General features: G+C 40.4%; 1 protein-coding gene across 1 annotated transcript in view; it reads right to left on the reverse strand.

Moving 5' to 3' along the window:
- The window catches only part of fgf22 (fibroblast growth factor 22), a 53,594-nt gene extending 39,222 nt beyond the window's left edge, over positions 1–14,372 (reverse strand). The window contains exon 1 of the mRNA XM_041792113.1: positions 14,027–14,372. Coding sequence (XP_041648047.1) covers positions 14,027–14,372 — 346 coding nt within the window. The remainder of the gene's footprint in view (positions 1–14,026) is intronic.
- Between the last annotated feature and the right edge of the window lie 280 nt (positions 14,373–14,652).

Here is a 14,652-nt window from a genome sequence, read left to right on the forward strand (position 1 = left end):
CAGCGGTTAGACGCCTTCCAAGACATGATGTCTGGCTCAGTTTGATCAAGGAGGTGAGAGGCTTTATTGGAAGGGTCAAAACAAAACCATTAATCTGCCTTGGTCTTTCTAAGACTGAGGCAAGACCTGTCTCCCCTGACACAATGTGCAGATAATGTCAGTGAATGTGTGGGTTGAGTGTGAGTGGCGGCTGCTTTTGGGTGAGAATTTTGTTAGGATTTCAAAGGTGGTACCACGTTGTAAGACTAGATGACCCACTTTTTCCAGCTGATCTAATCTGAACTCATTTGACACCTTAAATTGAAAAAGCACACAATGTTATAAATTAATAACGCATTCTAAATAAAGCTTGGATTTAAATATAGGTATGTGTTTCAGTCAGACTGCCTGGCTGTGACCGTGGGCAGGACTGCTTGCCCAAAATTCATTATTTTGATGTATAGTCTAAAGGATCTCCATCCTGGATGAAGCTTTTGGATGAAGCTGGATATCCTGCCATGAGAAAAACTGGAAATAGTAAGATGAATGATGGTTATTTTCCTGTCCCATATAAAATTCAAAGCGCCAAATCGCCCCATAGTTGACACCTTAATTGCTTTCCATAGATCATGTTCTTTGTACATTCATGCATTTTACAGTTAATATTCAGCGTTACTCTTTGTTTTTAAGAAGGTTTGCAGACCACTTGTGTAAACATCTTTTATCAATAGCTTTAAGATCCCAGTAGCTGGTTACAGGCACTGTGAAATCTTCCCTTTTGTGTTGCCTTCACACCCACAGGATGTCTAGAGCTGTGGGATACTATTAAAGAATTGGCTGCTGGAGCCAAAGTCAGACTCTATAAACCTGCTGATGAACCCAGTAAATCCCAGAGAGGAGCCACAGCCAGACTGCTAAAGGTTGTTAGCTACTAATTGCTACATTTCTAAGCCCCATTCATGATATCAAACCCTGATGGCAGAAACCAGGGAGCCTCGGCTAATTGGGGTGACATTGACACTCTTGTCCTGCAATGTTCCCAGGACGCTGACGGTGTGTTTAGAGAAAGATTAAACATGCACAGTCAACATGCATGCATGCGCCAGTGAAGCTTTATTTGCATTTTGGCCTCTGAATTCCAAGAACAGCTGGCAGAGGGTTGATTCTCATCTGTGTCCCACAGGCTAAAGCCATGCACTGTCCTCAAAGGTGGGGCTAATAAATGCATGATTCGTGGGATTTTACCCTCCTGTTGGCATCCAAAATGTCCACGAATCCCCTCTCAGATGAGACGACCCAGAGGAGACCTTACATAATGCCTAATGAGCAACGGGAAACGCTCCAGCACTCCTCTAGCCTTTAATTTCCACCTCAATACTGCGCAGAGCACGCCCCAGCCCTTCTCCTAGCCTCATTAACATGTGCATTCTCAGGATTCAAAACACCAAAGCACTTCCTTCGGCCAGGTGCTTCCCTCTTTAGCCCCTCCAGCCCCTGCTGCTGTTGATCCAGTCACACGTCCCCGTCTGAGCTCCAACTGAATTAATGATGAGTCATGGCGAGAGTGAAGAACTGCCAGGACAAAATAAACTTTCTGACACCTTTAAACTGACGGACACTAAAAAGGTGTGTTGTAAAGACAGAGAAGAGTTGTGGTTCGAATATTATGCTAACCCAAAAATAATACAGGGTGTGATTTCAGGGCCCTGATTAAGTATCTTCTGTTTTATGTCTGTATCACATTACCATAGAGGGCACAAGAGCACGCTGTACCCAGTGAGCACTAGCCAGAACATAGACATCCATTTTTGGTTGTAGGCCTAGCTGTCTACAACCTAATTTCAGCCATTTTTAACCAGTTTCATGACATAAATGTCCCACAAAGCAATAAGATAATAATAATAATAATTTGAATTTTTAACAGCATTTCTCCTAAATCAAAATTATAATGAGATGGGTGACTTTGATGGTATTGGGAATGGAGCACTTTTAAACTTTCTTTGCAGAGGAAGAAAAGATGACTGCAGGCATTTTGGTTTTATAGGTTGGACGAATCCTAGTAGTTCATGAATATCTGACAGGCTTTCACTGCATAAAATAAATTGATGTCTGAAATTGGGGGGCAAAAGTTAAAACAAGTTGTAGAAGGGGAATAATTGTTCATTAAGTTATCAACAACAGGACAAAAATGGTCGATGGTTAATAAGGGACCCCCGAAAACAAGATGGTACATCTCAAGAAGTTTATCCTAATAAAGAAATAACAATAAGTGTAAACCAGTGGCAAGTAAGTGGTCAACAAGTGATAAGTGGTACATGTGTGTTAGGCCGGTAAGCAGTTAACAAGAGGTCAAAACATGATCAATTAGTGATTAAGGGCTGAACTAGTGGCAAACAGTTTACAAGTGGTATATTAAGTGATCAATAAGCAGTCAACAAGAGGTCAATAAGTGGTCCATAAGGGGTTAATGCATGATATACTAGAGACAAGCAAGCTTAATGCTTAATAAGCTGGATACAAGTGAAAAATAAGTGGTCAAGAGCAAGAAACCATAGGATTGGAACCAGCCTTGTGCTTTTTTTTTGCCAATGAGTGTTATTAATTTTTATACATGATATATATTTTAATTCAAGCTGATTTCCTTTTGAAATTTTGTGTAACAAATACATTGTTTCAACACGAACAAATAGACTCAAAATGAATAAATAAATATATTATTTTGAAAAACACTGTTGAATGTCAGTCACCTTCAATTTAAAATTGCTCAGTGGGTAACATTAACAAGATAAACAGTTTCTGAAAGTGAATCAGGTGATTCATATTTAACCCCTTTTTACACCAGATATGGTAAAACACTAGCAAGTTGCTACCTTTGTCCTATAAACGTTTTCTAAAGGAATAAGAAGATTAAGAGCAATATGAAGATGAACTGTAGTAACCCAAGGGGTAATTTAGTTAATGAAGCACATTTACTAACCACACAACAAACCAAGGCCAGGAATACCAAGGAGCAACCTCTGCTGTTCAAGACAGTGTGGCAGCAGGCCGTACATCTCTAACAGACTGTTCATCTAAGACTGTTTTTCTCAGAATGTGAATAAACATGCTAAAACTTTTGAATAAAATTGGATTAACCTTCCAAGACAATAGTCTATGAGAAATACATACATGTGCATGAAAGGGGTCCTATGGACATGCATTAAAGGAAAGATGTCAGAGTGAGGGGCTGCACATGTAAACAAGCAGACCTCACAGTTGGAGGTTTGCTCAAACACTTATCAGCAGTGCCCAGGAAATGACCTCTCTAAGGCCCAATCTTAATTTCCAATGCTCATACCACACAACAGACTGAGCAACTGCTACTCCTAAAAGGTTTTTTTAGGGATTTATAAAATCTATTTAAACTAATTCTAGCTTAATAAGTAGAGTCTCTACTTTAGACAGTGCTTCTGCTCAATGTGAATCACAACTGTTTATTAAAAGCAGTAAATTCTGGTTTTGAGGATGTGTGGAAAGCTCTCCTCTTTTGGAGAGAAGAACAGAAATCCAGCAGTGATGCAGACTAAGTGAATCAGACTGCAGGTCAGTGAGTTCAAGCTGAACATCACTGGGTTCATTATCCACACTGCAGGTTAAAGAAGAAGACACCATGTGCATTTCATGCTCAAATGTTTTGAAGTCTTCAGACTCACCATGCAGTGTTCTGACATGGATGAGTACCAGTGGAGGGGATCAGCTGATGTTGAGGCTTCTTTCAGTGTTGGCAGGTCAGTGAGAATGCTGCCCTTCAGTTCGATGTAAGGAACTGCAACTGTCTCACAAAAGCCTTCACCAGACTGTACAACAGAGTTCATGTTCATGCAAAGATGCCCTGCTCTTGCTGTTTGGTACTTAGTTTATTCATTAGCGCACTCACATCGATGCCAAATGATAGATCTGCAATCTAGTCTGCATCTGAGATTCTGGATGTCCTTTCCTTTCTTCTCACAAAACTCAGGTTCAAGTCTTAAAAGCTTTTTGCCCAGGCTGTGCTATCTGACAGCGGTACAGTAGTCCAAAAAGTTCAACAAACTGTCTGTGAATCAGTGCTCTTGCCCAGATAAAGTTTAGTTGGATCAATTACATGATTGATTTGAAATACTGACCTGCACAACACCTCCAGATACAGTATAATACAACGCAAAGTTTTCTGCATTGGGTTGATCACAGCTGTCATCCAGGGCTAAGGAAAAAAGAGCAAACTTGTCTTCCTTGTTTTGCAGCTAAAGTTCCATATTTCCAGCAATGTCCTTGATTCATTCTCAGGAGTACAATCTCAAATACTTATTCTTACCAGGACATATTAGTGCTACTGAGTCCACCAAGTGCTGTTTAATAAATATTCCCAGCAGAGATTGGCTCAATATTTTAGAGATTTTGTGGGATATCACATGGCTGGTCTTCACTGCTCTGCCCTTGGATGAGCAAATTTTTGTAAAAAGTCTTTGTAGCTTTTGTAGCTTAGGTAGAAAAGCTTCAGTTGTTTGTGCACACTTTGTATCTGTCTGTCTCTTAAATTCTCAACAGGAACTGGCTCTGGATTCCTATCTATACCATCTTTACAACCTTACCAACAACTGTTGGTGTTCTACTTGTCCAGAGCAATACAAAACAGACTTGTTATCTCTGGGTCATAGTGGACATTTGTGCAAAGTTTGAAGAAAGTTCCTCAAAGCATTCCTGAAATATCACAATCACAAGAGTGATCCAGAGTCCAGACAGATAGGCACATGTAAGGATGTGCAAAAACAAAATGCCTCTGGCCCTGGCTATCACCAATGCATAGGGATAAAAACATGCCACGTTTATGGCCTCAAACAAGTTATTTCACAATGTCACATTTAATACGACATAATGAAACAACTGATTGTAGTCACTTTGATATATCATAAAGATTTTCTACTCTTCTTTACTCAATATGTTTGTCACCAGTTATGTGTTAAGGATAATATTTTCCTTGTTGCCAATGCTGTCAAAATGTTCAGGTGGATTTAGTCATCTGTCTGTTCCCATTTCAAATTCAAGTCAGTCTCTCCTTGGTGAGTGACAGTTTCCCCTGTCTTTGAATAATTTCCACAACATTTTTCAGCAGGGTGGAAGGTTTTCTTCCCATGGGTCGAATCCAAGTCAAACACATACATGAACCAGGAAAACTCTCACATCAAACAGCAAATGTTGCACAGTAAGGAAAACAGTGTAAACATAACACTGCTGGCTTTGAGAGTTACCATAGATGCGTGATGCTACAGTGTGACTACAGTGACTTTACTGTATAGAGAAATGACCTTGTTTCTAAAGGGTGAAAGGGCTGTTAGAACATGGAGGATGACACACCCAAAATTTCACAGCCCATCCAAATAATACATTAATCAAAAATGAATGCACTGCATCAAAATGTGAGATTTTGCAGCCCTCAAAGCAATAGATCTGTATCACTTCAATAAGCATTCTTTTATTGACTACATCCTGTATCATTTTTCTGTCCTTTACTCTTCGGAACTTTCTGAATGGTTGTTTAAACTGATCATGAGACAGTAGCTGGCTGTGCCCACACAGCTGTCGGGCCATGCTTCTGTCTAATTAGCGCCTTATGACCGATGACCTAGGACAGGATATGATGCGTACCTGCCTCTGGAGCTTTTGTAAACACTTGGGTATGTTTTTCCCTTCAATCCTTTTCTGCTTTGCAGTAGGTCAAAAGAAAAACACTTTGAGGCCCTCCTCTTCAGTGCCTTAAAGCACTAGACTATGACTCTTGCTGTGGCTATTTTACTGGTTATTTTTAGAAACAGTTATCTTTTAAATCTATTTTTACAGCATGTAGTTATACAAGCTGGAGTCAGATAAGATTTCAATCTAAATTTATATCTGTCTAGTTTGATTAACAAATGCAGTAAGGCCATATCAGCTTACTGCTTACACCTGAGCACTTACTCTTTGAATGGACACTTGAAACTTTAGTGTTTGTGTGTGTTTTAGTGTGTGTTTGTGTATAGTTCTGCTTGTGTGCTCACAAGGCAGGACATTTTTCACTCTTACACACATTCATCTCTCCTGTCTGTTACTGAAGACTGCTCCCATCACTCAAAAGGTGCACAGTCTGTCCTTAAATAACATGGCTTGTGCAATATCATTGCATGCTACATCAAAAGCATACTTTTGAATGCTTTCACACACAATGTGTGTTTTACTTTCCTAAATCTCCCTTCAACACTGTCCATCTCTTATCCTTCAACTCCCCATCCCTCAAACTCAGCCTCTCTCTCTCTCTCGCCTCTTCCCTCAGCTGTTCCATGCCCCTGCTCCACTGGGATTGATACAATATTTTCCAACCTTAATTAGCAGCAAGCCTGTTGACTAATTCCAACTGTTTTTGCACCTGAGAGGGAGTTTGGGAGCCGGGGCTGGAAAAACTGAGTGGGGTGGAGGTGAAGGCCGGGATGGGTGTAGCAGGCAAAAGCTGTCGGGGTAATGTAGCTGTGTCGACAAGAGTGTAAGGGCAACACAGAGGACAGAGGAGGGGTCAGCTAGATCTGCTGGGAAGAGGTAGTGGAAGCTGCATTAAGGCTGAGAACAGTAGCAAGTATGTTAAGCTGTGCTGGGTAGCACTGCATCCAGCTTAATATAAAGGAATAATGTAAAAATAATCAACACAGGACAAAATAGACCTGTGCCTCCAACATTCATTACCTTTACATGCACAATTAGGATGAAAAAATATATTTCAGTCAAGACCACTTTTTCAAGAACACATGATTTGTGGTATATAAATAAATACTTGTTTTGATCGCAATTATTAATTTGCTGTCATTGATGTTATTCATATTTAGCAGTGTGGTTATCTGCCCATTCAAAAGCCTATGTTGAAAGCATCATTGAACGGCACACCGTCTTGTTCTTCCTGTGTCTACAAGGAAAGCCTGAGGCAGGGAGAGAAGCAACAATTTACCCAGAACTGACCAGACTTCAGTGACAACAGAATGTCACTGATTAAGCAGTGTTAATTTTGTCGACTAAAACTATGACTAAAACTATTCGTTGACAGCCTTTTTTTCCATGACAAAAACTAGACTAAGACTAACAAAATAGATCTGTGATGATTAAAACTGACAATAACTAAGTTTAGTTTTCGTCAAGATGACTAAAACTAGACTAAATTGTAATGCAGTTTTCATCGGACATCAAAAATCTGTGATATTTCTCCACTGTAGGTAAATCCATCAAAAAACAATGCAGCTGTAGCTATTCTGTCTCTCAGCTGTAGAAAGCAGGGACCCCAGGTTTGGCAGGGTGTAGAGTACACACTATAATGATTTGGTACCTGATTTAGGCAAGAAAATAAATGCTTGGACTAAAAATAAAAAACTAAAATGTGAGAACTTTTTATGGACTAAAACTAGACTAAAATGTTTTAAGTTTTCGTTGACTAAAACTAGACTAGAACTGAAAAGCATAGAAATTACTCAAATGGGACTAAAACTAAAATGCATTTCATTTAAAGACTAAAACTAAGATTAAAATTAAAAATAGCTGCTAAAATTAACACTGTGATTAAGTCAGAAATAGCACAGAGGGGGAGCTGGGGTGGAAGGGGGTTGCAAAAAAAAGTTTGCAGAGGGAGTGGCAAAGCTAAGCCAAGCTAGGTCAGCTTAAATATGGCAGCATGAGTGCAATTAGCCAATAGCATGCTTAGAGCGAATCAGCAAGCTGTCAGCTGATGAGGGCTTGCGTGAGATCAGATGATCTCAGTTAAATGGCAGCGCTTGACTCCGTGGCCTGCTTGAGGTAATGCTGCACGGTCAATTTTTGGTTAAGTAGGATATTCAATAGGACTGCCCTTACACCAGTATCCAAACACCAGGGGAGGATCAGTCTGCTTCACTCTCCTGTGAAAGGAGGTGACATGCCCACTTTCACCAACCTATTTCTAGAACTTCTTCTGGTTTACCTACTAAGTCACATAAACAGTGTTAATAGCTGATCCTGTGTCAGAAGAACAACCATCACTACAGCCCTCCACCAATTTGGGCTTAATGGCAGAGTGGCTAGAACAACGCATCTCCACAGTGCAAAACACATGAAAGCCCACTTGGCTTTCACATGGAGTCTTTTGTAAACTCCAAGTGAGCTGTCATGTGTTTTGCACTGAGGAAAGGCTTCCGTCTAGCTACACTGCTTTAAAGCCCAGATTGATGGAAGCCTGCAGTGATGGTCGTCCCTCTGGAACTTTGTCCCATCTCCACAAAAGATCTCTTGAGCTCAGGCAGAGTGACCATCGGGTTCTTGGTCACCTCTCTTACTAATGCCCTGCGATAGCTCAGTTTGGCCGGATGACCAGCTTTTGGAAGAGCCCTGGTGGCACCAGATTTCTTCCATTTGGGAATTATGGAGGCCACTGTGGTCTTGGAAACTGTCAGTGGAACAGAATTTTTTGTAGCCTTTCCCAAATCTATGCCTTGCAGCAAGTCTATGAGCTCTGTAGGAAGTTCCTTTGACCTCATGGCTTGGTTTTTGCTCTGATATGCATTGTCAGCTGTGAGGCCTTCTATTGAGAATTTTTTGATTGTATTTGATTTGATTAGAGACCCACCAGTGTATTTTACCAATCAATGACTCCAATCAAGTAGTAGAAACATCTCAGCAAAGATCCAGAGATATGGGAGAAACATGAGCTAAATTACTTGGATTACTTGAATTACAAAAGTATCCAAGTAATCCATTTTTTATTGTAAGTTGTTACTCATTAAAATAAAAAAGTACTCTGAATACTCTAATAGATTACTTTTAAACAGTTACCCTCAACACTGAGCATTAGTAACCTTTAAAGGCTAAGGCTTCCTTTTATAATTGTGTATCAAAAAGATGTTGAAAAGGTTAAATTGCAGCACTTATTTTCAGTGCACTGGGGGTAATAGTGAAGTATTCTACTGCATGTAAAAGTAATTCATTCAAAGTTTACTGATATTATATATATGGTGTTTAGGTACTTCAAGTAGAGTGCATCAGTTTTTCTTCTGAGTATTTAATGATTATGTGAATGTATTAAATTTCATACAGTTTTATTTTTATTGAATTAATTTAGTGCCGTAAAATAATTAAACAAAACTAATGTAACAACTTTCAATGACCACCAGGAAAATAAAATATTTGAGTCTCTGTTGATTAAAACTAGACTTAAAGGCACACTATGTAGAATTTTTCACTCTGAAATGTCTACAATCTTAGAATGAAAGTATGACTATTCTTATGTTTTTATAGTTGAACTCTAACATTGGCTCAAATATTAACAAAGTTTTTCAAAGGTGAATAAAATCGTAATTTTCATTGTTTTCGTTGATAGGACATGTCTTGTCACAGCTACTGAACCACTTCTGACTATTGACTGACATGACAGAGTATCAACTGCAAATGAAAGTGGCTGATCTGTTGCTGTATCTCAGACATGATTAGTGCTGCTTACTTGCAATGGACTACAGTTATTTTGCAAGTTCTATCACCTAACATCCATGTAAAATTGAATGCCTGCAACGTGAATTGTGCTGCTGAACTGAACCTGAAGTACAAGTGCTGTTTGCTACTTTAGTTCATCTGAGGTGGACTGACCTAAAGTGGAAAAGCATGCTGTCGTAAGACAAGTCCTTATTTTTCAAAGATTTTGGAAATAATGGCAATTGAAACCTGTCATAAAGAGGAAGAGGATCATCAAGACTGTTACCGACGCAAAGTTCAATGCAAGCATCTCTGATGGTGTGGGGGTGTATTAGTGTCCATGGCATACAGGTTTTGGAGCAGCATATGCCTCCATCACAATCATGTCTTTTTCAGAAACGGCCCTGCTTATGTTAAGAAAATACCACGCCACATTCTGCATGAGTTGTAATAGTATGTTGTTACAGTTGAAGACTGTGGGTACTAGTCTGGCATGCATGCAGTCCAGACCTGTCTACTATTGAAAATGTATGGCGCATTATAAAGTGTAATGTATTAAGATGTACATCAAACAAGAATGGTAAAGAATTCCACTCTCAATACTTCAACAATTACTGTCCCTAGTCCCCAGATCCTAACAGAGTGCTTTTTAAAGAAAAGGTGATGTAGCACAGTGGTAAACATGCTCCTGTTACAACTTTTTTGGAACATGTTGCAGGCGTCAAATTTAAAATGTACATATGTTTTTAAAACAATAGAGTCTATATCTCTGTGCTGTATTTAGCTGAATATACAGGTACATCTAAAAAAAATTAGAATATCATGAAAAAGTTCAACATTTTTTGTCACTCATTTTAGAAAGTGAAACCCATGTATAATATAGACTCATTACACATAGAGTGAAATATTTCAAGCCTTTATTTCCTAAGATGTTGATGATTATGACTTACATATAATGAAATCCAAAACTCAGTGTCTCAGAAAATTAGAATATTGTGAAAAAGTTCAATATTGGAACGTCATGGTGTCACACCCTAATCAGCTGATTAACTCAAAACACCTGCAAAGGTTTCCTAAGCCTTTAAATGGTCTCTCAGTCTGGGTCTATAGGCTGCACAGTCATAGGGAAGACTGCAGACTTGACAGATGTCCAGAAGACAGTCACAAAAGGTCACTGCTAAAGAAGCTGGTTGTTCACAGAGTTCTATATCCAAGCATAGTTATAGCAAGTTGAGTGGAAGGAAAAAGTGTGGGAGGAAAAGGTGCACCAGCGTAAGGGATAACCGCAGTCTTGAGAGGATTGTCAAGCAAAATACATTCAAGAATTTGGGGAAGCTTCACAAGGAGTGGACTGAGGCTGGAGTCAGCGCATCAAGAGCCACCACGCACAGACGAATCCTAGACATGGGCTACAAATATGGCATTCCTTGTGTCAAGCCACTCCTGAACCAGAGACAACGTCAGAAGCATCTTACCTGGGCTATGGAGAAAAAGAACTGGACTGTTCCTCAGTGGTCCAAAGTCCCCTTTCCAGATGAAAGTAAATTTTGCATGTCATTTGGAAATCAAGGTCCCAGAGTCTGGAGGAAGAGTGGAGAGGCACAGAATCCACATTGCTTGAAGTCCAGTGTGAAGTTTCCACAGTCAGTGATGATTTGGGCTGCCATGGCATCTGCTGGTGTTGGTCTACTGTGTTTTCTGAAGTCCACAGTCAACGCAGCCATCTACCAGGACGTTTTAGAGCACTTCATGCTTCTTTCTGCTGACAAGCTTTATGGAGATGCTGATTTCATTTTCCAGCAGGACTTGGCACCTGCCCACGCAGCCAAAGATACCAAAAGCTGGTTTAATGACCATGGTGTTACTGTGCTTGATTGGCCAGCAAACTCACCTGACCTGAACCTGAAGAGAATCCATGGGGTATTGACAACAGGAAGATGAGAGACACCAGACCCAACAATGCAGATGACCTGAAGGCCGCTATCAATGCAACGTGGGCTTCCATTACATCTGAGCAGTGCCACAGGCCCAACCAAGTATTGAATGCATAGAAATGAACATACTTTTCAGAAGCCTGACATTTCTGTTAAAAATATCCTTTTTTTATTGATCTTATGTAATTTTTAAATTTTCCGAGTTCTCATTTTGTGTTTTCATTATCTGTAAGCCATAATCATCAACATTTCAAGAAATAAAGGCTTGAAATGTTTCACTCTGTAATGAGTCTATATTATATGGGTTTCACTTTCTGAAATGAGTGACAAAAAATATTGAACTTTTACATGATATTCTAATTTTTTGAGATGCATGTTAAAAGAGCTCCTGCAGATCACTGTTTTCTATTTTCATTGACATTTTACAAAACATCCCAACTTTTTTGGGATAGGGTTTATAATAACTTCATGGCCAGAGATGAAACTTTCGGCTCCTTCTTAGATACACTCACTAAATCACAGAATGCTGAACGCTTTTGCTCAGGTTGTTCACGATCCATCTTGCAACATAAGAGTATGGTTTGGGTCTTTCTTCTCCTGCAGATAAACTAATGAGCTTTGGGTTAATCCGATATGCATTCAGTGTTCAAAGAAACAAAAATGACATTAAAAGAATCCGAGTTAAACAGATGTGAATGCCGTCTGAAATCACTTTTTAAAATCAAGCTTCAAGTTAAAAATGTCATAAAAAATTAACAAAGATAAGTAAGAGATTAGTAGTGTATGTCCAGCTTTGCATTTATGTGATAATGATGTCAATGATACAGATCAAATAGATTAAAGTTATCACAACCCTTTAAAAAGTACATCAGATAATTTTAGATATATTTAAAAGTATTCAAACATTTTTTTTTAAATGAAATAAGGCCTTTGTTTGAGACACTGATCTTGCACTCAGGTATCTTTGTCACCGCTCATGTCATTAAAAATGTACAACTTCCTGCTTGTCCTGCCACTCTTGTCTATAGCATGGCAGCCCTATCAGTATCAAGAGACGCTCTGAGGTCAGGAGGCTTGGAGCCTGATTGGTGGCTCCACACAGGAACAGAACAAGACCTCAAAAACACCCTTAAACCAGATCTGCCCCATTGTAAAGTGCAACCACAGACTGACCACAAGGTTCTACATGAGCACAGGTTTGGCACTGTGCTCCGCTCAGGTACACACCCTCGCTCTGTGTGAGCTGAGAGAATCGTTCTTTCCACCAGAGGAAATGAGAGGATGTTGGCTGAATCATGTGAAGACATTACATTAAAGGGGAGTGCACTTTTTTATACAGGGCTACAGCAGCCACATAAGTATTAATGACATTAATATGGCAGAAAAAGCAGAAGTTTTATAACACTTAGGCATAATTTTTGCTGTATTCCAAGTTCACTTTCAAATCAAATTTTCCCATGCTTCCACATTGATTATGCTTTGACTCTTCCAACATGATCCCTGAAGTGTGAAATTCAGGCTGAGTTGGGTGTAATATTTTATTACGGTAGCTGACATATGTTACCGCTAATATGAGAGAATAACGTCCCAACAGGGAAACGCTCACACGTCCAAATTTAACAGAGCCATAATTCACCTCAACTTGATTTTCTACCAGTGTGTGTGGCTTTTAAAGATTCTGCCAGGTGACTAATCCCAACAGGTTAACAAATGTCATCCAGTCTGTTGCTTGGAGCTTATTGAAACAGTGGCAGCAGACTGGCTGGCCTGTAAGCTGCGTGCAGCTGCTTCAGCCCCAATAGTTTAATGGAAAAACCCTGACTCACACACCTTTATAAAGGCATTAACGACTAAATGCATAAATATTACAGCTGAAAGCATAGATCCGTCACTTCAGTCTGTGACTAATGAAGGAGGAGGTCAGATCATGGCCAGAGTTTACAGACTTGACCTGGTCAAGCCTCTGAGAGTCCACAGATTATGTGCAGACAAGAAGCTTTACAACAAAATAGCCCTTGATTGGCCCACTTTGTCGCATGCTTGACTCAAAATCACCTTGATAAGCATTGTCTAGATATGAACTGTTCTGAGCTGTTATATTGTGTCGTGTGATTAAAAGAAACAATCAAAGATTCACAGTTGGGTGCATGGTTAAAATGAAAGCTTTTTGCATCATTTTGAATCACCAGAATCATTTGTATGGCTAATCAAACTGTGAACAATGCTAGTGTACCCTTGTCTGCTTTTGCCTAAAGCATGCCCAGCTGCCACTTACAACGGATGCACTTCATCAGTTTTGACAAGTTAATCTACACTGACACTGAAGCTTTACTTTTTTCCAAAACCCAATTTGTGTCAGCAACTGATGCTCAATGTCTCTCCTCAAGTCCTGTACTGTCTGTCCCACGAGGAGCTTTAATCCACTCCTGGGTATTCCCTCTTTACCTAGCAACGCGTCTCTCATGCTCTAAACACAACACAAATAGCCCAGCAGTGACAGAACATGGGATATCCCTATGAGCTGCTATAAAAGTGAAGTGATAAGAAAGTCCAGCTATAAAATTTAGAGGGCAATCGTCACAGGGGATACTGCCACTTAGTGAAACCCATTGCGGATAGAGAACTCAGCTGTACCGGCTACTTACTGTCTGCGTAATTCTTCCGCCGTGTGCCGTCCACCTTGCCCGTTTTGTCAATGCAGAGGAAGAACTTGTTGGCAGAGTAGAGTCGCCGTAGTCGGACGTCGCCCTCTAGGTGATTGTAACTGCGAGTGTGCCTTTCCAGTGTCCATGAACAGTTGATGCCGCCAGCCAGTACCTGAAGAGGCTCATGCCCGACCCCGGGTGGACAGGCCCCCGCTGTGGTGCCAGAGGTGACCAGGAGCAGGGTGAGGCATGCCAGGCACAGTGAGGCTGCACTCGGCAGGGGGACAGGTCGCCCGGCAACAGGCTCAGGACAGAGATGAGCTACGGACGGCGTCCATCTGCACATGGTGGGTCAGACTCCCAAGGTGCACCTTGTGCAAGCTGCAGGCATGCTGATGATGGGAGATGTTCCCAGTGGAGGGATGACAGGAGGGTGCAGGTCCTGAAGAGAGGGATGGAAGATTGTCTCACAGATCTCCGCTTTGGCTGACAGAAGGCCTTCCTACTAAAGCGAGCTTCTCAAAGTTTCTCCAGTTGTCATCTTCAGTTTTTGATTGTAGTCGTCCTTCTTCAAAGAGAGTTGCAATTTCACAAATCCATCTTTAAAAGGTCCTCTTCGGTGTCCT

This window comes from Cheilinus undulatus, linkage group 7 (genome assembly GCF_018320785.1).
Source record: "Cheilinus undulatus linkage group 7, ASM1832078v1, whole genome shotgun sequence".
NCBI classification, from domain to species: Eukaryota; Metazoa; Chordata; class Actinopteri; order Labriformes; family Labridae; genus Cheilinus; species Cheilinus undulatus.